General features: G+C 39.4%; 1 protein-coding gene across 1 annotated transcript in view; it reads left to right on the forward strand.

The window, feature by feature from the left end:
- The window catches only part of KIAA1614 (KIAA1614 ortholog), a 35770-nt gene extending 15224 nt beyond the window's left edge, over positions 1 to 20546 (forward strand). The window contains exons 5-9 of the mRNA XM_029283200.1: positions 3951 to 4134; positions 10264 to 10522; positions 12831 to 12958; positions 14534 to 14718; positions 20324 to 20546. Coding sequence (XP_029139033.1) covers positions 3951 to 4134; positions 10264 to 10522; positions 12831 to 12958; positions 14534 to 14718; positions 20324 to 20517 — 950 coding nt within the window. The 3' untranslated portion in view covers positions 20518 to 20546. The remainder of the gene's footprint in view (positions 1 to 3950; positions 4135 to 10263; positions 10523 to 12830; positions 12959 to 14533; positions 14719 to 20323) is intronic.
- The last annotated feature ends 1980 nt before the right edge of the window (positions 20547 to 22526 follow it).

Below are 22526 nucleotides of genomic sequence, written 5' to 3' on the forward strand. Positions count from 1 at the left end.
CATTCATCATTCATCAAAGAATAAGAGCTAAAATACATATTGCACATCTGTCAGATTATGGAAGATAATTAAATTTTAAGAGTTCAATATCCAAAGAGGTAGTTAGCAGCATCAGTCCGATGTAGCAAAAAGAAAGAATATGATAGGTCCTTAAAGATTAACTGGTTATTAATCTAATAAAATGATTATCTTTTCATGGATTATAAATGCAAATAGTAGTAATGGTATTTTTATTTAGTAGGCATTTAAGCATAGTACAAAGAAGGAAATAATTTGTAATATTTATAAACCAATGTAAACAATAAAACAATATCATAATCAATTTAAAATATCAAATCCCAACACTATCATACTTTAATTAACATCATCTACTGATATTGAAAAGTTCTTTCAATTGCATAAAGGTCCTGAAAAAAGAAGCATTTTAAAGTATTTTTAAGCCTTGGAAGATCAGATCCTAAGTGTAGTAGTTCAAGGGGGAATAACTTCCAAATAGGAGGAGCTAGATGGGAAAAAGCTCAGAAACATGAGATGGCTGTTCTAAGGCAGAAAAGAACTGGACAGCGCTGATTCTATGTGTGAACTGAACACACAGAACCATGATTTCATATTAGGTTAATCAAGAATTGGATGTTCTTGTCAACACAAGCAATTTAAACTGATAATGTTCCTGAGGTCCTAGCCAGTGTAAATGACTGATGAAAAAAAAATAGGGGTGATTTAAAAGAGGTCCATAAACTACACAGACCGTTCTAGACCCAACCAGAGGGCGTGGAGCAATTTCGCGAACAGTAGTAAGAAATAAATGAATTCAGAAGTTGTACATAAAAACCCTTGTAGTTTTATCTTTAAGTAAGTTTCTCATTAACAAGAATTCCCAAGTATTTTCCCACAGAAGATGCCTACAATTGAAAATTCTCAAAAAATTTTAAAAAGAGGAAAAGAAAAAGAATTCAATCGGGAAGAAAAACAATAGTTTGTTTTTAAATCTAATTTAAGGCTGGAGGAACATGTCCATCTGAGTAAAGTAGTTGTAGAGGGAAAATTATAATGCATCATCCTGGACTGGAGCAGAATAATACACTTGGATGTCATTGGCATAAATATGATAATTATTTTTAGTTATTGATGAAAAGAAAGCGGAAAATCTTTATACAAAGGGGTGCCTAGAAAGGAACCATGATGAACACTGTCAAATGAAGGAATGGTTGACAGCAAAGATTCTCCTACTTAAATGAAAATGTATGATGGAAAATGTAAGACTGGAATCATTGAGAAACTGCAAATCATTGATAAGCTAAGTCAGTCCCAATCCAGTGGAAAGATCTGCACAATGCTTTGATTGAAATCGGTTAGTAAAATTATTTGCTGCAGGGATAATCTTAGGCAAAAATAAAAGTGAAGACCCTGACCAAAAATAAATAAATAAATAAATATTCTCCTCCCCTCCCCTCCTCTCACCTCACCTCACCTCACCTTACCTTTCCTCAAAATTAAAAATAATACAAATATTCAAATACAGGTAGTTCTCAACTTAGGAGAGTTATGACCCCTGCCCGAAGTTACAGCCATTGCAATTCTCCTGCAGCCATGTGATCAACATTTGGGTGCTTGGCAGCACGCTGGCTCTTACAGCTGGATGGGTGCTTCAACTCTTCCCTACCGATCTCTACCCCACGTCTCAGCTACCCACCTGGCCCACTAGCACATGCAAAGTTGCTGCTGCCCTGGAGGTCTCAGCCTGCTCCCTGCCTACTTCTCTCTATCCCACCACATTTGGAAGGCCCTGGCCTTCTCCATGCCCCACCATTCCCAAGTCCACATAGCTTTGCCTTTTTGTGTAGCTTCTAACAAACAGCTAATGAACACAATGTTTCTGAAGGCTAGGAAAGCCTGTCTACCCTTCAGAAACATTGCCCCTTCCCTAGCTTTCCAGCCAGAAAATATTTCTGAAGGATAGAAAGCATAGCACACAGAGGAGAGGGGGACTCCTGGAGGGGGGCAGAGAAAGGAAGCTTGGATTCTGAAGATCTGAGCTTCCTTTCTCCAGCCCAGTATAGCGGTTCCTTTCTGCACACAGAGGGAAGAGGAAGGGCCTGTGGTGGGTTGGAGAAACAATGTTTGGATCACAAAGATCTAACTTTCTAGGTTCCCTTCTGTGCTTAGAGGGGAGGGAAACTTCAACACTGGACTGGAGAAACAAAACTTAGATCACAAAGATCTGAGCTCCTTTTCTACAGCCCAGTGCAGGAATTCTCTTCTGTGCATGGAGGGGACTTGCCTGCCCACCCGCTTAATGACTGCAACTGAAAGAGCCAGGATTGTGATTGTTGAGTGAAGCTCTCATCTGGGCATCTCACTTAACAACGACAATGATTAGAACCAAAATTCCAGGTCATAAGTTAAGATTACCTGTATTTGCTTCCCTCACCTACATTCAGTTAACATGTTTTAGTTCAATCCATGTTTAATTTATCAGGGTTATGATTGTTTGCTGCTCGGTGTCATCAGTTTGAGACGGGTGGCTGTAGAAATTGAATCAATCAATAAATCATCCTGCTATTTCTGCTTATTCCATTTGTAGGAGGTTAAAATTTTGCAAAGCAAAACCTTTTCTACTTGAGTGTAGGAATTGTACATATTTTCAAAATTAGATGATCTAAATTGTAAATCAAGAAAAGGGTTTTTTTTCCCACAGAACACCAGCCCCCAGGATACCATATGGGGCCACACAAATGGTAATGGAACTTTCCCCATTCTTCTCCTTATGCTAAGCAGATGCAAAACATGATCTCATTTTTTTAGACATCAATGAAATTTTATATACTAATATTTTCTATATAATATTTTACACTTGCCAAACTGTAAAATTAATTGTCCAGTTTTCTTCAGTCATACATTTCTTGCATTTATGCATCCCTCAGTCTGCAAACTTGAATCAGGATGGACTTACTTATTTCCCAACCTTTTCAGAGAATTTTAAAAAGAAACTTCAGCTGAAAACATTTTAATTGGATTTTTTTATCAACTAATTTTTCTTCAGGCTTATTTACTCCTCTATTCCATGGAAGAGAATGCTTAGAATTAGCTGCCAGAAATTCCTCTATATGCTTATAGGTTGTTTATGTTATCATTCTGAAAGCCACAACTGTTATATATGTTGTGATGATACTGATGGTTATGTAGTTTGCATAAGTTTTATAAGCAGGAGAGTTGTTAAACTATTGTAATATCCTAGTTAAGGTGCTATCTTCAATTATGAAAACTAGCATTATGTCTTAAAGAAATCTTGATATGGAAGATAGGTGAAAATTAAGAATATGATATAATAAAATGACTTCTTTTACCAGTAGAAGAGAATATTTATAGTCCAGGGTTGAACTATGGCGTCCTTAGTGCTCTCTGACCTTGATTGTTTTCTTGCAGATGTTTCATTACCAAACTAGGTAACATCATCAGTGTGACTTCTTTTACTTCTTCTGGACTTCTATATAACAAGTCCATTTTAAGCTTGTTTCTAGAGCAATCTGGAAATCAAAAAGCCAGAAAGTTTTTGTGACAATTTAATGCCATGCCTATATTATTGTCAAATTGGATGAATTATTACTATATTTCTAAAGAATGTAGACAATTCAGAAGGATGTAATGAAATTCTCAGTATCTTCAAAGAACCTCTGTTTCTTAGCATTCTGTGTTGGGGGAAAGAGGTACAGTATGTGTAAATGTAAGATCTCTCCCTAGATTTTCCAATTTGTATCGTGCCACTGTACAAGGCTGGCATCTGATATATGTTAAGAACATTTTCTTTGATAAAAGGATGTATATCAGACATTATTTTATGTGCTAAGCCACAATTACTTGTTATGTCCTGTCATACTAGCTGAAGGTGGAAGTCCACCCCAAAGGTGTTCTAAGAACAGCAATTGGACGTATCTGTATCGTTGCAGTAGGTCCATCATCCTCAACATGTGGTGTTCCCCCTGTTGCTCCCAATGTCATCAGTTCCACTGCTATTAATATCTCCCTGACAACTGAAGAGACCAACTTCACAATCTCCACTCAGTCAATCAGTAGAGAAGCTCCAGTAGCAGCTATGCCGAAGATAAAACCTGGGCAAGCAAATATTATTCAATGGTGAGTAGAAATATATTGTTAGAAAGGTTAAGTGGGGATCTCATAGAACAGGGCTGTTTGTAAGATCAAATGTCATTTTTCTAAAGCTAAAACAAATTAATACATTTCCAAATTAATCCCTCTTTACATGTTGGAATTTCTCAGCCAGCATGGTCAAATGATCTGCTACTGAGAGATGCTCTCCATCAGCCTTCCTAACTTGATATTCTTTAGGTCAGTGATGGCGAACCTTTTAGAGACCGAGTGCCCAAAACCCGTCCCACCCGCTCAGCCCCTGCCCCCATTCCATCCCCCACCCTACCCCCACTACGCCCTCATCCCACCCGCCTACAGGACCACCCACCGCCTCCATAGCCCACTGTAGCAGATCACCCAGGCGGCCCAGCAGCGTCATGGCAGCCATCCCCTCCACCCACACCCCGCAGCATATCTATGCGCGACGGTGCGTGAGGGTGGAGTCTTGTCCCTGCTGCCATGTGCTTGGGTGCACTCCTCCATGCGGACCATGCCCGGGGGTGACTCTCAGCCGGGGGCTGCTGGTAAGGAGGGGGCCATGGGGGGAGGCAGGGCTGGGGCAACGGCGTGCGTGCCCACAGAGAGGGCTCTGAGTGCCGCCTCTGGCACGTGTGCCATAGGTTCGCCACCACTGCTGTAGGTTAACAGAACTTTATCTCCCACAAGTCTGGCAAGTGAGGGGTTATTACTGCCACTTAATAATCTCTTTTGATGAAGGTTAGCCAAAACTGGTTTTTAATGACCAAGACACAGTTTAAGCAAAACTGTTTTTGCTTTGTTCCTACCACAAGCTGTTTCTTTACAATGGCATATACTAAAGAAGAGCCAGTGTTGTAGTGGTTAAGGCACCAGGCTAGAAACCAAGAGACTGGTTTAGTTCTATTCCTGCCTTAGACACAAAGCTGGGTGATTATAGGTGAATCAATCTCAGCCCTAGGAAGAAAACAATGGCAAACCACTTCTGAAAAACCTTGCTAAGAAAACGTGAGGGACTTCTCCAGGCAGTCCTCAAGAATCAGACACAATTAAACAGAGGAAAAATATAAGAAACATACTAAAGAAAATAAACAGCAGCTAGTTAATTTACAGCTCCTCATCTCATCCTCATAGCTCTCTCCCTCTTTTTTGTAAAGGAAAGGCCTCCAGAGTACCAACTTGTTGGAAGTGGAAAAGGTTGCCAGGAAGAAAGTAATTCTATTTGGTGTGGCTAGCAAGCTTAACCAAATGCTTTTTAATTTGTGTTTTCCCAGTTTTTATCCTTGCAACAATTTTGCAAGGTAGAGTTAGGATTTGAGGTACTTCTCCAAGATTACATAGCATCTGAACATTATTTGTGAAAGATATACTTTCCATGCAGGATACACATTTCCTTCAAAAGGAACCTGGACATTTTCAGTTAATTGGTAGAGTGGATTGGTTGAACCTCCCTATGTCTTGCTACACTGTCTCATATGGTGGGAGGTGCTCGTAGGAGGGATGAACAAATAATGCTGGGAATGTATGCCAAGAATAATTAATTACTCCCATCAGGGTCATCCAAGGCTTTTAAACCACTACAGTTAAAGCAAACAGGGACCTATATTGGCAGCAGCAAAACAGGAAGAAGATGAATAGGCAGATGACAGCTTTAGTGACAATAGCAAAGGCATTGTTACACACTGCACATGATAAGGCAATGGTAAATAACTCCTGTAATTTTTTCAAGAAAACCGCATGGATAGACAATATAAAGTGACTCGTAATATAGTGCCAGATGGTGGCCCTTTGGATTGTTCTTGAGCAGGGCTTTTCAGCCTTTTCACCCATTGTACCACTTTTAGGATATGGCAATATCCGAGTACCACCAGTCGCCTAGCAAGGTGTCAAAAACTTGATAACAAAAAAAAAAAAAAAAAAAGGAAAAAAGTGATAAAGTACAGGTAGTCCTTGACTTACAACAGTTCGCTTAGTGACTGTTCGAAGTTACAATGGCACTGAAAAAAGTGCCCCCCAAGGCACAGCCGAGCAAGACACCTGCCTGCCTGCCCGGCCGCGCTCTTCCTCCTGTCCGAGGTTTTCATTGTTGTGAGCACTTCTGTTGAGGATTGGCAGTGGGGGTGGGGTGGGGGGGTGCTTGGTTTTTATTCCCCCCATCTGCTGAGTGGTTGCAGCAGGTTTTGGTCACTTCACATGACCCTGGGACACTGTGACCGTCATAAATATGAATCAGTTGCCAAGCATCTGAATGTAAATCACAAGACCCTGGAGATGCTTCAACATTCCAGCTAATTGGCGCTTCTTCTGGGCTCAGCAGAAGCCCCAGGATCAGCACCGAGCTCCAGCTGGAGCCTGGTGCTGATCCTGGTGCTTCCTCTGAGCCCTGACAGCCCTGCAGCTCCAGCCATCTCTCACTCAGGCTTGTGCGGTGCTGCCACTGGTTCAGCTCATTTCCCTCCCCCGCTACTACTTTTCTAGGATGGTCGTGTACCACCTGCCAGGTGCCAATGTACCACAGGTGGTACCTGTACCACTGGTTGAAAAGCCCTGTTCTTGAGGATCTTTCAGAGTGTTAATAGTGTAGTCATGTTAAATATTTTCTGATATCTTGGTGCTGATATTGTTATGCAGGAAAAGCTCAATCTGAGATCAACAGATTATGCAAGCTTTCTTACTTGAAGTTGGACACTAGAATGTTAGTTCTAGTGTTAGTACTAGTTGGAAATAGTAAAGAGGAAAATGTAGTTGTACTGGCTTAGGAAATGGGTAAGTGGGAGAATGATTTGTCAGTTTCTTCCAATCTAATTATTTCTGAATTACTACACAGTGTTTAAATAACCAAAATTATATCTACGTACCTGGACATCACAGTTAAATAAATCAATTTTAAATTAATCGATTAAAATGACCAGGCTCAATTTATCGTATTTTCAGCACGTTATGCAAAGACCTGGCTCTCTGACGAAGTCTGTGGTAGGGAGAAAAGTTGAAAGAAAGGGAAGAGAGATCAGCAACAAGATAGATGGAGTCATTTGCAGGGGTGATGGGTGCATCATTGAAGGGCCATGTTGGGGAAACATTATCCTGGAGAAAGTCTATTTATGTGTTCACTAAGAGTGAACCTCAAGTTCACATCCAGATTCAGCGATAGTTTCATTCCATACAGCATTAACCTTGTGAACTCTCAAGCTTCCTCCTTCCATTATATATTCAAGTTGGACAGTATTTAATATTTATTTGCTATGTATATGTAGGGGTGTGGGTCTATACATATGTTGTACTTAGTATGTTTAGGTGTTGTGTCATGTATGTGTTTCACTTTGAGAGTGGGCAACTAAATTTCATTTTTGATGTGTGCTGTTGTGCCCACAGTAAAAAAAATGACAATAAAGGTTATCTTATCTTATCTATGTTCATAAGGCTCCCGGGTTCTGTCCTGTAATTCACTGTGCTGGTTTTAACAGAACAGAGTAACAGAGTTGGAAGGGACCTTGGAGGTCTTCTAGTCCAACCCCCTGCACAAGCAGGAGACCCTACCATTCTGGACAAATGGCTGTCCAATCTCTTCCTAGGACCCTTTTTCTCCCAGGGAATGTAGGAGTACAGACTGAATCGCACTTTCAGTTTGTTAGCAACAAATGCTTCCCCCATGTCTGCTTTCAGCTCTCTGTGATACAATCTTTCCTCTGCTGAACTCCACGAGGCCTGCTGCAGTTCTCTCCATGGGTGCTTTCTGCTGTTTTTGGGTTTGGCTTTTCACTCTCACAGCAGGCAAGTACTGCCTTGTTGGTGCTGCCAGCAGGCTTAGAGCCCCAGTTGCCTTCCCTGCTGTTTTTTCCCCTCCCTCTTAGCTCTGAAATCTGCTTTGACCTACTTCTCCCTTCCTGCCCAAATCCTCAGAAAGTTCTTGTTATGGCTAGATATCTCAGTTCACAGAAATTAAGCCGCCTCTTTCTAATCCAGGAATTATATCTAAAATGCTAAAAAGGCATATTATTGGTTTCTTCAATACATCTAATATATATTTTGATAACTCGAGTAGCTGCGTTAATAACATCAACAATGTGATTAATTTGGACTCTACTGCTTTCTTATTAGTTAACCAGATAAATAAAATAATTTGATCTGATGAGATTCTGTCCAGCATTGCCAGAAACAAATTAATCTAAGCCAGCACAAGCTTGATAGATTTACTGAAAAGTAGGTTGAGAATATAGATGAGAGAGAGAGAGAGATTATTTTGTATACACAGGGCACAACATTCTATTTTTTTTTAATTAAAAAGCATAATTTAATATAATGGGCTTATTTCTTTCTGGCCAGTTTGTACAATTTGGTTGAACAGTTGTTATTTCTTTAAAACCAGGAGTGAAAGGGTGAAGTTTGATTCTCAATAGCATCTCTTACTCCAGTGGTGACTCTTAAGTGTTGTCATTCTGGAGGCTAAATGTCTATAATTTAGTCTTATAGAAGGCAAAGAAAATAAACGATTGCCTCTGGGGACAGCGTTACTCTGTTCATCCTTGACATAGTGTCACCTGCCTTGATAGAAGTAGCTATTTTGGAAATATTTTGTAAGACCTGATTTACAAATCTGAGAAATGTATATAGAGGGGGGAGTTATCAAGTCTGAGTTTTCAGGAGTAAAGAAAGAAACACATTTCAAGGCAGGGTGATGTAAAGAAACATATTTATATTTATTATTTGTTCATTTATTTCTTTATTGGATTTGCAAGTCACTTGTTGTGCAACTAACAGCGCAATGTAGCAGTTGGATCTACACAGTGTTCAGCTCCCATTGAATTACATGGGACACTGGATTGTAAGAAAGATGGAAGATTGCTATAATAGGAGCAAATAGGAAGAACAACACATTGAAACTCACAAAGCCTGTCTTTCCTGGGCCATGTGGGATTTCCTTCCTACCTAAAAGATCACAATGATGTACCATTTGCTCTGTTGGCTTGTTTTAAAAAAAGAGCCTCAATTAAAGCTTAAGCTCTTTCAAAATACCTGCTTGATGTTGAACCCCTTTTCTCTGTCTCTCAACCTTCAAATTTCTGAGTGAGACACATGAATTTATTTCTATTGATAATGCCTTGTTTTCTTTCTTCCTTTCTCTTCCTCCTATTTTCAAGCTGCTTATAATTTCTTTGGGGTATACCTCTATCCTTGACCTATGTGAAGTTCCCTACATATTAATGATACTACATGGTGTACGTCAGCCTTTCCCAACCTACTGTTCACCAACTATGTTGGATTTCATTTCCCATAATTCCTAGTCAAAAAGGCTGATTTTGATAAGCAATGTTCTGATCAAAAGCCCACTTGCTGCAATGTATTTTTGAGTATTCACTTTTTTGACAGCACCCCAATATATTACTCTTCTTTGACAATAACCACAAGGTACAGTATATAGCTGTCTATGAAGCATGTTTACCAGAGATATAGTAGAGTATAGCTCTTTTAATTAGTCAAAATATTGATAAGATTGGAGACCAAACCCTTACACTTTTCAATACCGCATATATCTTGCTCTGCAGTTTGAAATGGAAAAATCCTAGTTATAGTAAAATGAAAAACTTAATTACACAAAGAATGAACTTCACAGAAAAATAAGCTCCAATTCTCCAGTTATAGAATTTCTCTCTATAATTTTTTAAGCAAAAACAAAGCAAAAGTGGTACATAAATAAAATAAAAATAAATTAATATTAGCTGGGAAAGGAGTTTTTTAGGTTAGAATTGTGAAATATATTGATAATAGTAATAGTAGTTTCTCTGTTTCTTGGGTATTAATGTCGTTAATTTGAAAGTATAGATAAATATGTCTACTTGGTCTATTAATTGTTTATTTAATATTTGTAAATCCTTTTAAAACCCTTTTATCATTTATTGTCCTTGGGTTTTTTGTGTGCCTTCAAGTCAGGCAAGATTTTTGGAAGTGGTTTGCTGTTGCCTTCTTCCTAAGGCTGAGAGAGAGTGACTGAAACTTAAAATCTCTCCTGGTTTCTAGTGTGATGCCTACTAACCACTACACCAAACTGGTTCATTGGGGCGCTGCAAATTGTAAATAAAGTTGAAGGTACTCTTGCTTTTTAATTTGTAATTCTCTTGGCTGGTTTGTTTTGCCTTCCAGCAAACACTTAGAGGTCTACCCGCAGCCAAAGAAACAGCAATCCACCAAGAAAGAAGTCTCTTCTACATCAGGTTTTAAAAAATTCTTCACCACTCTGAGTCAGAGCACGAAACAAAAATTGGGCAGATTCCGATGTTATAGCATGGAACAGATTTCTATGCTAGAATCAGGAGCTGCCAAGCCCAACATGGAAACTGGTCCAGATAACATTTGTTCTCCGAAAATAAAGAAAGTATCTTCCTTACAATCCTTGCAGATGGTGAGTTGAAATTGTGTTTTTAATTCGGTTTTATAACAAACCTGGGTATTTTACAGCTTGTGTTGAAACTGTGTTTTTATTAGAGTGCGTGACAGACCTGGGTATTTACAGCCTGCAGGCACCGTCTGGCCCATAAGTGGCCCCAGTCCAGCCCATGGCATGGGCAGTAGCAGTGGCAGTGCATTGGCGGCAGGAGCTTTGGGCTGTTGGGCAGCATCAGTGGAAGGGGGCAGGGGGGCTTTAGTGGAGGGCAGAGTGCTGGCGGTGGTGGTCTTCCACAACAATCCCAGTTTCTCATGTGATACTCCTGTTTTATGAGATGAGGTAGCAGTAAACTACGTTAGTTTTTATGGTACAGTTTTAAAACTATTTTCCAGAGGAATATTAGCTTTACAATGATGACTTATTATCAATAAAATATTTTTTGTTATTCAATGCATTTTACATTACACAGCATCATGAATGTTTAAATATTTTAAATCCTGAAGTCCACCTGTAAGCCCAGTGTGCATCTAGAAATCCATTTCATTTTTTACAATATAATGACACCACTGAAATCCATCTTAGACCACCTTAGTTTGTACTGCTCCCAGTTCTTTGAGTGATGAAGTCCAACGGTCCTAGTTATTCACTGATTCAAACACTCTGTATATTGATTCTCTACTTTTCTGTTGTTCCTGCTTTTCAATTATTTTTTTCTACCAAATCAAAGGAATATTACAGAAAACAAGATCATTCCATTATCCAAGTCTAGCTGTCCATGAATAAATATAAGGCACAGCAAGAATCCACTCCGATAGGAAATGATTTAACAAGACCATCTCTGAGGATCATGAAAGTGCTGCTGAAGTTCTATATGTCAAAACAATGATAATAATTGCAGAGTTTCCGGGGTGGGGGAATACTTTTCTTCAGTTGGCAAGTGAGAAGGGAAGAACAAACAACTGTATGGTTGTTTGCCAGATAACATTATGTAATTTGTTAGGATGTTCTAGTGGTATTGTATAATATAAAACTGGTTTATTTGACCAAGATTAAAATAGATTAGTTGCTATTTCTGGAAATTTTAATGGATGTTTATTTTCTGGCCAGGACTGGAAAATGATGTTTTAAGGTTTTGTTTATAATTAAAAGTTATATGGGAAATTTTTTATTATTTTAAATTTATCTGAGTAAGATTAAAACTGTTAGGTTATCTGGTACCTTTAGTGTATTCTAGATTTGAATGATGAGTTTGGAAGAACTGTTTTATTATAGAAAATGAGATATACCTTAAAACAGAGCTTCCCAACCTTTCTGGTTGGCAGCCCGGAGGGAAAGGGAGGAGCAGGGAAATGTAGGTGCATGTGTGTGCATGCACACGTGCCACACTTGCGCAAAATGGGCATGCACATGGTGGCGGCACTAGTGCCCGCACGCATTTGCAAGTGGGTCACGCACACCCACGGCTGGTCATGCTGGTGGTGGCGCTGGTGCCCGCATGCCTATGCAAATGGGCCGCTAGCGTCCATGCGTATGCGCAAATGGGCCCGCTAGCCCGTGTGGCGGCACTAGCGCAAGTGGGGAGAGTATGTGCACATGTGCGCGCACTTGCCAGCCATTCCCGCAGCCTAGTGGCCAATAGGCCACGGACCAGGTTGGGGACCCCTGCCTTAAAAGGAAGAAATTCAAGAGGGTTTATTAGATCAAGTTTATAATAGATAGGCTATTATTTTTGTTAATAGACCGTTGCTGATTAGGATGGATGATGAGGTTATAAAGATTTGATATTAAGAATGAGGTGAAAACATTGTTCTATTTTAACAGACGTTGATAAGTTGTTAAAATTATTTGTACATGCTGGGACAAAGGGGGAAGTTACTTTTCTTTCTCATTCTAGGTTTTTTTTTCCTTCTTCACAGTTTTTTTTTATGCTTTGTGTTAGCTTTTTCTGCGTAATGTAATCTTTGATAAACTTATTATAAAATAGGAAAAAACCACTGAGTTATTGACCCCTACTAAATATCTACTATTTATCAAAAGTAAAAATTTCATAAGTCCGTGTGCATGGTATTTAATTATGTGATTATGTTGTGGCAATACAATACTCTTGAAACATTAGAATTTAGGTCTTTGAAACATATTTAATATGTTACTTAATGAAAACAAATCCAGTAGCACTGCCCCCCTTTTTTGTTTTTGTTTTTATCTCTTTTGGTTTTCAGAAGGATCAAGCTTGCAGTCAGAAAACTTTATTCCTCTTTGTCCAATATATCTGCAGTTTGATTCTTTAATACTCATTCTGATTTGCAGTATTTCCTCCCACTAGGTGTCACCTTTTAGCCAACCAAGAAAAGCCTCTTCTGTTCAAAATCTGCATTCCTTTTTGGGCAAGAATAATCGGTCCAATGTCTACCTGGTAGGGGAACCTAAGGATGAAGAAGCTTCTTCTAACAGGTGGGAATTGGGATACTTTAGGTGAATGTTGTGACCATATCCTAAATGGCTCTTTTTATGTGTTGGATGGTGGATAATCACGTAATCTGTTTTTAGACACTGATTGCAGCAACTCACCTCTGTCTGTAGACCCTGTAGTAGGACCTTCACATATCAGTTCACAGTATCCTGAAGAGTGGCTAGCTTTTCTGTAGTAGACATGAATCGTCCTTCACTGCTGTTTCTCAGGAGAAATGCAGAGTTTTTAAATACATCCATACTGAAGTTAGACTGCTCTGGTCGCATCATTCTGTTTTCTCTCCATGTTTCTGTTATATGTGATTTTTCATCAAGGCAGCTTCATCTTGTTTTCATTTTAGTATGCAGAACTAATCCATACATGGACATTTGTATTTTCCAGGTTCAGCTATAATGCTAATCTACTGCCTAATGTTCTATGCACAGAATGTGGGCTTCTGGGCTTAATTTCTAATACAGATGTAAATAGGTTATGGACGTTGTTGTTTAGTTTTCAAGTTCAAGTTCACATTTAGAGTGACATCTATTTAATAGTAACTTTGTGAATTCAAAGTGAACCTTGAGTTATTAATACTAATTTTGATTTATAGGGAATTATCTGTTTCATAAACAGAGTGGAATTGCTTTATTTTGCTCTATCATAATTATAGCAACCACATCAGACATTATGATTGCTTCAGTATACCTTCCTGCGAAGAAGAAAACTTATAATGCTACATAATTCAGTGTGAACACACAGCATGTTTGAACAAATCCATACAAATGTGTCTGAAAAGGTGTATTTTAATATATATTTTCTCATTCTTGAAATACATATCAGAGTATTTGAGAATGTGAAGTTTGGTGGCTAAATAGTCTGATTTGCTTGCTATTCGTGGTTATGCAACTGAAATCAAATTATATTGGGAATTCAAAAAGATGGACTCTCAGACATCCCTAAGCAGAACGCACAATTGCTAGAATAACATACATATTTTGCTTTTTACAATCAAATGCTTCTAGAATTGACTTCAAGCAATTTTTAAAAAAAAGCCCTGATATAGGTGGATGATGTGGTCAGAATTTTAAACGTAGGATAGCAAAAAGTACATTTGCAGAGTTGAAAAGTTACTAATGAATAATGCTGTAAACTTAGCATATCTCCTTTGTAGAAACTTCCTTTGTGCACATGGGGACATGCGTAGACTTGGTCTCCAAAGCCAAGCAAGATAGTTTCCAAACTACCTTATGCTATAAGTGTCGGCTTCACTTTTTTAGAGTTCCCATCATCATGTGAGCTGTAAATCTGCTTTCATTTAAAACCAAGATGTTATAAAGAAGTTAGATTAGACCAGGGGTAGGCAACCTTGGCTCTTTTATGACTCATGGACTTCAACTCCCAGAATTCCTGAGCCAGCCATGCTGGCTCAGGAATTCTGGGAGTTGAAGTCCATGAGTCATAAAAGAGCCAAAGTTGCCTACCCCTGGATTAGACGATAAGTGAAACAACCACCACCCTGTTCTTTGACTTCAGATTATATATTTGTCTGAGTATGACAATATTTTCCCCATTCTTAGGAAAACAAGGACTCAGCACAGAAGATCCCTCAGTGTGGAGGACATTGGGTCCCCTAACTTGGCGAGAACCGTTGGGCGGGTGGTAGCGGTTTTTCCAGATGGAACTAGTCAATTAGAATTGCAGCGGTCCCAACAAGGCAACTTTGGATTTCGTGTTTCCTCAGGGAATGGTCGTCCTGATACAGGTAGGAGTTTGGTAACCAATGGCCTGAAACCTTGAACAGGTAGACCCCTGGCTTACTTTTTAAAATTATGGTGCTGGAGCATCACTATAGTTTTTTAAATTGTGCATTTCTTTTTCTTTGCTGGCGTGGGGAAGGATGCTGGCTTACATTTGTTTTATTTTACAATTTGTACCCTTAATCTTTCAGCTGAGAAACAAAAACAGACGTAACATTACGAACTTAAAAACTAGCATTATATATTTTTAGTACTAAGAATCCAGGAATAGTCAAAATATTTTGTCTTTATCCACTGTAGCTTTCCAGATAAAGGAAAGGAAGCGGGATATGTAATACTTCATCTATATTAGGCCTTCAGTTGGTTTGGGTGATAGAAGGGAACTCTTATTCTTCCACATTTATTGTATTTATTGTCCTTGATATTTTGATGATCTACAGTCAATTAGGAATGAAATTCCTAATTGGTCACAGGTCACATATAAAATACTTCATTCCTGAAAACATATTGTATCTTAACTGTATCATAAAAGCATATTAGCACAATATTGGTAGATCTGCTATGTATATTTACTGTATTAAATATACATTCTTCCTTTTTATTTTTAAAGTTATATAAAAAAGTACTAGGGCACGATTTTGTCCAATTATACAAATAGGAAGTGCAACTCATGCAGGAAAGGTTCATGTGGAGGCACTACAAGAGATAAAAAGAAAGTTTGGGAATAGATACCGCAGATTTATCAGGCATTATCTATTCCTATTTTAGAACCCCTTACTGTAAAAGATAAAGCAATGGTATTACACCCATGCACGCATGGAAATCAAAGTCATAATTTGAGTGAATGGAACGCCTATGGTGGGCACAGGATGCAACAGAGAAACTGTAGGGCTGTAATAATATCCAAAATGTTCTTTGTATATACCCTGACAAGTTCAGAGAGGCTGTGATTCCTAAATCATAAATGCCAGTGTGTATATGAGAGTGGAATTATAACCTTCCTGAAATTCTTCTGCATGACTTTAATTCCTCTTCTCTTGCATATTCTCATGACATTTATGAACATGCCATGACCCCGCAGAGTAAGAATTGCCTATTTTTCTTTATCAGAATGTCTACCACTTCCTGAATATAGGACTTTGAAATAGGAATTCTACGTCTCATTACAACTACAAGCCAAAGAACCGGTCTACAAGGACTGTTGATAGTCTCTGGAAGCTCAGTTGTTAAAGCAGGTCTTATATATATTATTCCCTGCTCCCTATAACATCTTCCAGAGGGAAATTTGCTCAGTATTCTGAGCAGCAAAGAGATGCTCCTCCTTGTGATAGATTTTTTTTACCCTTCTGCCTTGTCTTCTTCTTTTTCATATTATAGATGGAAAAACAGGAAGGGGCATTCCTCAGAGGCATTCTTAAATAACCAGTTTCAATCTAGCCCTCTTCATTGATCTGTACATTCTAAGTTAACTTAGACTTAAAACATTTTTCTGGACCTGGAAGTTATTTTATTTTATTTTGCACATGGACTTCTGCAGCTAGATCTTATGCCAATTATGATATTGTTGCTTCTTTTACAATTGCTTTGCCCTGAAAGCCAAGGATGGTAATTTCCTAATCCAGTGGTTCTCAACCTTTTTAATGCCGCGACCCCAACCGGTCGTAAGTCGAGGACTAAACCGGTCATAAGTCGAGGACTAAACCAGTCGTAAGTCGAGGACTAAACCGGTCGTAAGTCGAGGGCTACCCAACCGGTCGTAAGTCGAGCACTTTCCCTGCCCGGGAGCGCCGCGCATGCGTGGTTCCGCCCCCTGCGCCGGCCGAGGCGTAGCTGGCAAGCGGCAGAGACGGAGCAGGCCGACCACCAGCTGGCCCAGCCCAAGGGAGGTAAGGCACCCGCCAGAAAAGGGGGAAAAATGGCAGACAAAAAAAATGGCGGACAGCCTTGCTTGGCGAACCCCGTGAAATGGTCGATCGACCCCAAATGGGGTCCCGACCCACAGGTTGAGAACCACTGTCCTAATCACAAATTAGCCACAAGATATATATACCCAAGCGCTGTTTTTGTAATGCTAAAATTATCCTTAGATAACTTGTCTGAGTTACAGCAGCAAAACACAGTGATGTTGCTCTTTCAAATAAAACAGTTATCCCACAACACTCAGAAAACCTAATTCATTTTCTAAAAAAAATTCCAGAACATCAAAAAGCATCCTCTCAAAGCATACCATTTTTTAACGTGGCATCATCTGCGCTGCCATGGCTGCATGAACCCTTGCAATTCTTGCTATTTATGATTTGGTGTAGTATTGAAATTGACAAACCACATGTATATCCAGGAAACCATGCAGCCATACCAAAAAATAGGAATGCTACACAAATGGAAGGTAAAAGCAGCCCTGTCATTCAAAACCAGAGTTGCCTGTATCAGTTATACCAGTGATTCTCAACCTTTTTGTCACCATGGACCTTTTGTGGCCATGGACCACGGCCACGGACCTCCAAGACTTAATTCAAGATTTAAATCATAACATTTCTTCAAGCCTTCATGGACCCCCTAAAAATGACATTGCAGCCCTCTCCAGGGATCCGCCAACCACTGAAATCATTTCCCTGTTATTTTTTGTTTCTGAAGAAATAGATTTGAAATATTCAGCCACATATGTGCTCCTCACTAGGCTACAAATCTACTTTGATATCCTGCTCTACAGCACTAGTTAAAAGTAGGCTCTGGAACACCACCAAGTATTTGGTAGAATCTCACTGTTTTTATGTTTTCTGGTTTTTTTTTCTTAAGAGAAAGACTATCTAAAGTAGGTCAAATGGCGGGAATAATTTGGAACATGTGTTCTTAGGGATTTTTTTTCCCCCAGGCAAGCTCCTGGGAACGTTGCAATGTTTGTGACTGAGTTGACAAATGTTTGTCCTGGTTCCAAGAATACACTGTTTCCATTACACCTCCACCCTAAAAATATTTCAAAATAAATTGGAATATATCTCAATTAAACAATTTCTTGTTCTGAGCTATCCTTTCCCAGGAAGCCTTGACTAACTAATAACTACATTTGACAAGTGGATTTAGACTATTTTTTCTTAGTCATTGTGCTGCTTCTCCGGATGGATTTTTTTTTCCTGTTTGCTTGTGCTAGTACACTTGAGTCCTCATTTATAAATTGCCAGTAACTACCTATAAAATAGCTTCCAGCACAAACAAAAACATAAGTTGTGTATTGATGTCCTGACAAATGTGAAACTCATTTTAATAGCTTGGCAACGTCCATGTTAAGAGAGCAAAACATAATTCCTTTATGTTCTGCTGTATTTGGGGATCTAGGGTTATAAACTTTTTGGATTTTCTAATTTAAAGTATAATAGAAAATCCTGCCTTATTTAAAAAAAAAAGGGCTCATCATTGCAGAAGTATTTTTTTTCATTTATTTAAAAGGTGTGTATTGCTGCCCATCTTGTATAATAGGAACCTCCAGATTTCTAGGAATTTTAATCCAAATTGAAGGCTGGGCACCTTGAATTAAAATGAACAATATTTCTGAATAAAGACACGGAAGTGTACAGTTTTCCAGCAAAGGATCGAAACTGAGTTCTGGCAAGACCAAGTGGTTCTGGGTTTGGGGTTCTTTGGACCCTGAAAAATTGCCACCTTCGGTCTTGGATGGGGGGGGGCACTGCCCCAAACAGATCCTGTGTGTAATCTGGGGGTTCTCCTGGACTCGTGACTCCTGCTCGAAGAGCAGGTGGCAATTGTGGCCAGGAAGGCCTTTGCACAACTGCAGATTGTGCGACAATTATGCCCTTTCCCTACTCACAGTCACTCATGCCCTAGTCACCTCCTGTCTTGACTATTGCAATGTGCTCTACATGGGGCTGTCCCTGAAGAGCATCCGGAAGCTCCAGTTGGTGCAAAATGCAGCGTACATGGTTTTGTGCAGACCTCGGTGTGCACATGTGTCACCTCTCCTGTGGGGAGCTGTATTGGTTGCTGATTTGCTTCCGGGTGAAATTCAAGATGCTGGCTGTCACCTTTGAAGCCCTTCAAGGCTTGGGTCTCTTGCCGGTCACATCTACTTGACCCATTAGAGCAGGGAGGCAAGGAATGTTGTGGGTCCTTTCCCCTAAGGAGATGCATCTGGCGGGACCCAGAAGAAGGGCCTTCTCCATGGTGGCTCCCTCTCTCTGGAACATCATCCCCCAGAGATTAAATTGGCCCCTACTCTGACACTCTTTAGGAAGGCACTGAAAACGTGGTTCTGCCAGTGGGCCTGGGGAACCCAGAGCAGGATGGAGCCCATCAAACGGCTAGTATGAATGTGCCGGGGTGGGTGTGGGTGGGTTATTATTTTATTATTTTTATTCTTGCTATTTTTATTCTTTTTATATGGTGTTTGAGTGGCCATGTGCAAGTAGGCGGCAATATAAATTTTCTAAATAAATAAATAAATAACCCCAGTTTTGGCTGACATTTATACTGTGATGTAGAATCCGTGGCATTATGGTTAGTGTGCATCACTTGACCTTTTAGCATGAATGGGACTTGAAATTTTGCATTTTAAGAACAGATTTAATGTGGCAACTGCATGACAAAACACAGTTTATTTGGTCAGAACTAGCATAATATACCGATTCCCCTTGTTTTAAACAGGTTATGGTCTTCAAAAATCTCACATAAGGTGAGACATTAAACCAGTGGATAGAAATGGCCAGTTGCAAGATATAGTATTAACATTTTGTAACCCAAATGTGCTAATAAGGCACATTTAGAGGCCTGTTCTTAAGCAGTACATCACTCCAACATGTTTTCTAGTGTATGGTGAAAACACTTTTTCCATTTTTTCTAATTGATGAATTTCTAATGCATGGGTTGGAATGCATCACGGCAGTAGAAACAGTAATAGTAATTGCACAGTACAACAGTAAATGCATGAAGGCAGAAAAGGTTTTGATGGCAAAAAGTTTTGGCATGCTTCTAGATTTTTGGTGCAAGTTGATTATGCTGAAACAAACCTAGTGGCAGGTGTTTTTTTTTTTTTGCAATTTCTTGTTGCAAAAGAAATCCAGCAGATTCTTGAATGAAAATGCTCGATTGCATAAAAGCAGATTCACACAAAGCAGGGAAAACTGTGATTTTCTATAACAAGTTCTAAATCTATATAAATAAAAATGTAAATGTCCGTTTGTTCAAAATCTTAAATCTCCGAAAGTTCTTCACCAATTGCTTTGAAATTTTGACACAACGTTGGATTCGAATATGCGCGTGTTTTTATATACCTATATTATATAGATGTCACACCTGTGACAGGTAAAAACATGCTTTTTTTGAAAAACAGCACCATCTGTTGGACATAAAAGCAACACACACTTTTACCAGACTGAGCCACAGCAACGCGTGGCCAGGTACAGCTAGTGATTAATAAAGGTCTAATAAGCTTAGGTTCATTGAAGAAGTGTTATATCTTGTCTCTCAGTTTTCCCTCAAGCTCTTTTCTGGTTTTGCAGAAGGAACGTTTCCCCCGTTCCACAGTTGCAACATTTCAATAAAAGGCTACCGTACTAAAGCACTAAATCCAATTTTATTTTTATTTTATTTTCTTAACAGGTATCTACGTCCAGGAGATGGCAGACACCAGTACAGCTAAACTCTATGCTGGACTCCTAGAAGTTGGGGATGAGATACTTGAAGTAAACGGTGCCAAGGTTGCTGGGCTGGGCCTAGCCCGGATCAATGAACTGCTGCTGTGGGCAGAGACGCTCTCCCTGCGAGTGCTGAAGCAGAGGCCTCTTCGGCAGTAGCAGAAGAGGAGACCCTTGCGAGGGAAGCTGGAAGGGGCAGCTTGCCTTGTGAACAGGGCAAGACACTTCTGGTGCTTATTACGCCTACCTGAGACTTGGGAGTTCGCATCCTTGTCTCAGTGCTTGGATGTGGATGGAGGCACAAACCAACCCCATGGGTTATTCTGTAATGGAAGCTGGCGTCTGTTGAATATTTAATTTATGCAAAGATTGGTCAAGGAATAGGAATTAGTTATCTGGCACCTCCCTATGCAAAGAATCGGGGGAGGGGGAGGAGGATCAGGTAACAATTTGTGGTTAAAGACTGATCTTTTGACCACCAATATCCCCACAAACTCTTGACCTAAAAATTGGAGGATGCTGGATCATCTTAATCCTTTAACTTGTATTAAAGTTAAAGTACCCATAACAAGTTGGGTGTGTTCATAAAAAACTTTTTTAAAACATTCAAGCTGATAGTTTTTCTAGAAATGCAGACGTTATTGACTGAATTGGAGAGCTGCTAAAGCATAAGTAATCCCTATTATGGAAATCTTATCTCTCCCCCCCCCTCTTTATTTACAAGGAAAGATTCTATGACTTGAGAGACTTTAAAGAAGTTAGATCTCTTTACCAGAAAATCTACAGTTCCTTTACAAACCTTAAGAGCCTTACAGGCATCCACAAATTCTGAATCAGTTTATGTGCTACTATATATATATATGCCCAAAACTCACTCATGCCGCAGTATTAGTAGACAATTCTATTTGTTCTATTTTAAGTGTTTTATGTTTGCAGTGAAAGCTATTTGACTTTGGAGTTTTTGCTCCTTCAGCAGTCCGGAGCTGAGAATTCCTGATGTTGGCAGATTCCCATAGCTTCTTAAAAATACTGAGCTTAATTTTTGGAGAAAGATTTCTCAGTTACTACCAGAGAAATTCTCCAGCTTGCCATTTTTCAAGTCAGTCTGAACTTCATATTCCTGTATCACTCATGTTCAGCTCTTTTCAAAACTTGCTTCTCATAAAGCGGTAATCCTGGGCCTGGAATGTACCATTCTAGGATGCACATGGAGTTCACAAGATGAAATGATCTTTGATTTGGTTGTTTGAAGAAATATTCAGTTACATCCATTTCTAGCTGCAATCTGAAATGGTAGAGTTCACAGCCAGGTCTGTCACCACTCATCATCTTTTGTGTCTATCTTAGAGCCATCTTCTAGTCTCTATAGTTGCAAAGACCAGGTTATCTCATGAGCTTTGTACCCAGAACATGATTGTGACAGGAGAGGCTTCTCTTTTTGATGTATTCAGCCCTGACCCACAACCATGGGTTGCTTTTGACAACACTGGAAAGCCTCTCTACCTTGTTTCACTGTATTTCTCTGATTAAATTATTTATTAAAAGCAGTTATGAACTCTTGGCTTGCATCCATGATGGTATAGCTGATTTGTGAAGTGAATGAATCATATAGGGTTATATAAAACCAGGATGGCCTACCTTTAGAGGGTTTCCACCCCAACTAATTTCAAGAATGCCGTGTAAGCAATCAGGAAAGGGAGTGGTGACCTAATCCATTTAGCCTTGGCCTCAGCCCATTGCTGCTTCATGTCCAACTAGGCTATACTTTCCCCATCAGATTAATTCAAGGGGATGTGGCCTTCAACATGATTTAGAGGAAACCAAAGTATTTCTGCATTCTTCCCAAGGGAGATAAGAACTTTCAAACCATGGCCTTTTCTATCAGCTGAGAAAAGGAAGGAATGAGTAAGTAGCAATTACCATGGGCAGGCAAATTCAAAATATTGTTGTGTTTGGGCAGAAAACCTAAAATACATATTTTTAAAATATTCTTTATATTTCAGATAAAGCAAATTTCAGTGGGAACAAAATCAAGCTCACTGAAAAAGAACTGAAACACTATGGTTATAGTGGGAGGACTGTTGATTACAAATCCTGCAGTAGCACCCCAATATTGGGTATGATTAACTTCGGCTTACAACCATCAAGCAGATTCCTAGACAGGAGGC

Source organism: Protobothrops mucrosquamatus, unplaced genomic scaffold, assembly GCF_001527695.2.
Source record: "Protobothrops mucrosquamatus isolate PMUCROS unplaced genomic scaffold, P.Mucros_1.0 scaffold35, whole genome shotgun sequence".
Classification (NCBI taxonomy): Eukaryota; Metazoa; Chordata; class Lepidosauria; order Squamata; family Viperidae; genus Protobothrops; species Protobothrops mucrosquamatus.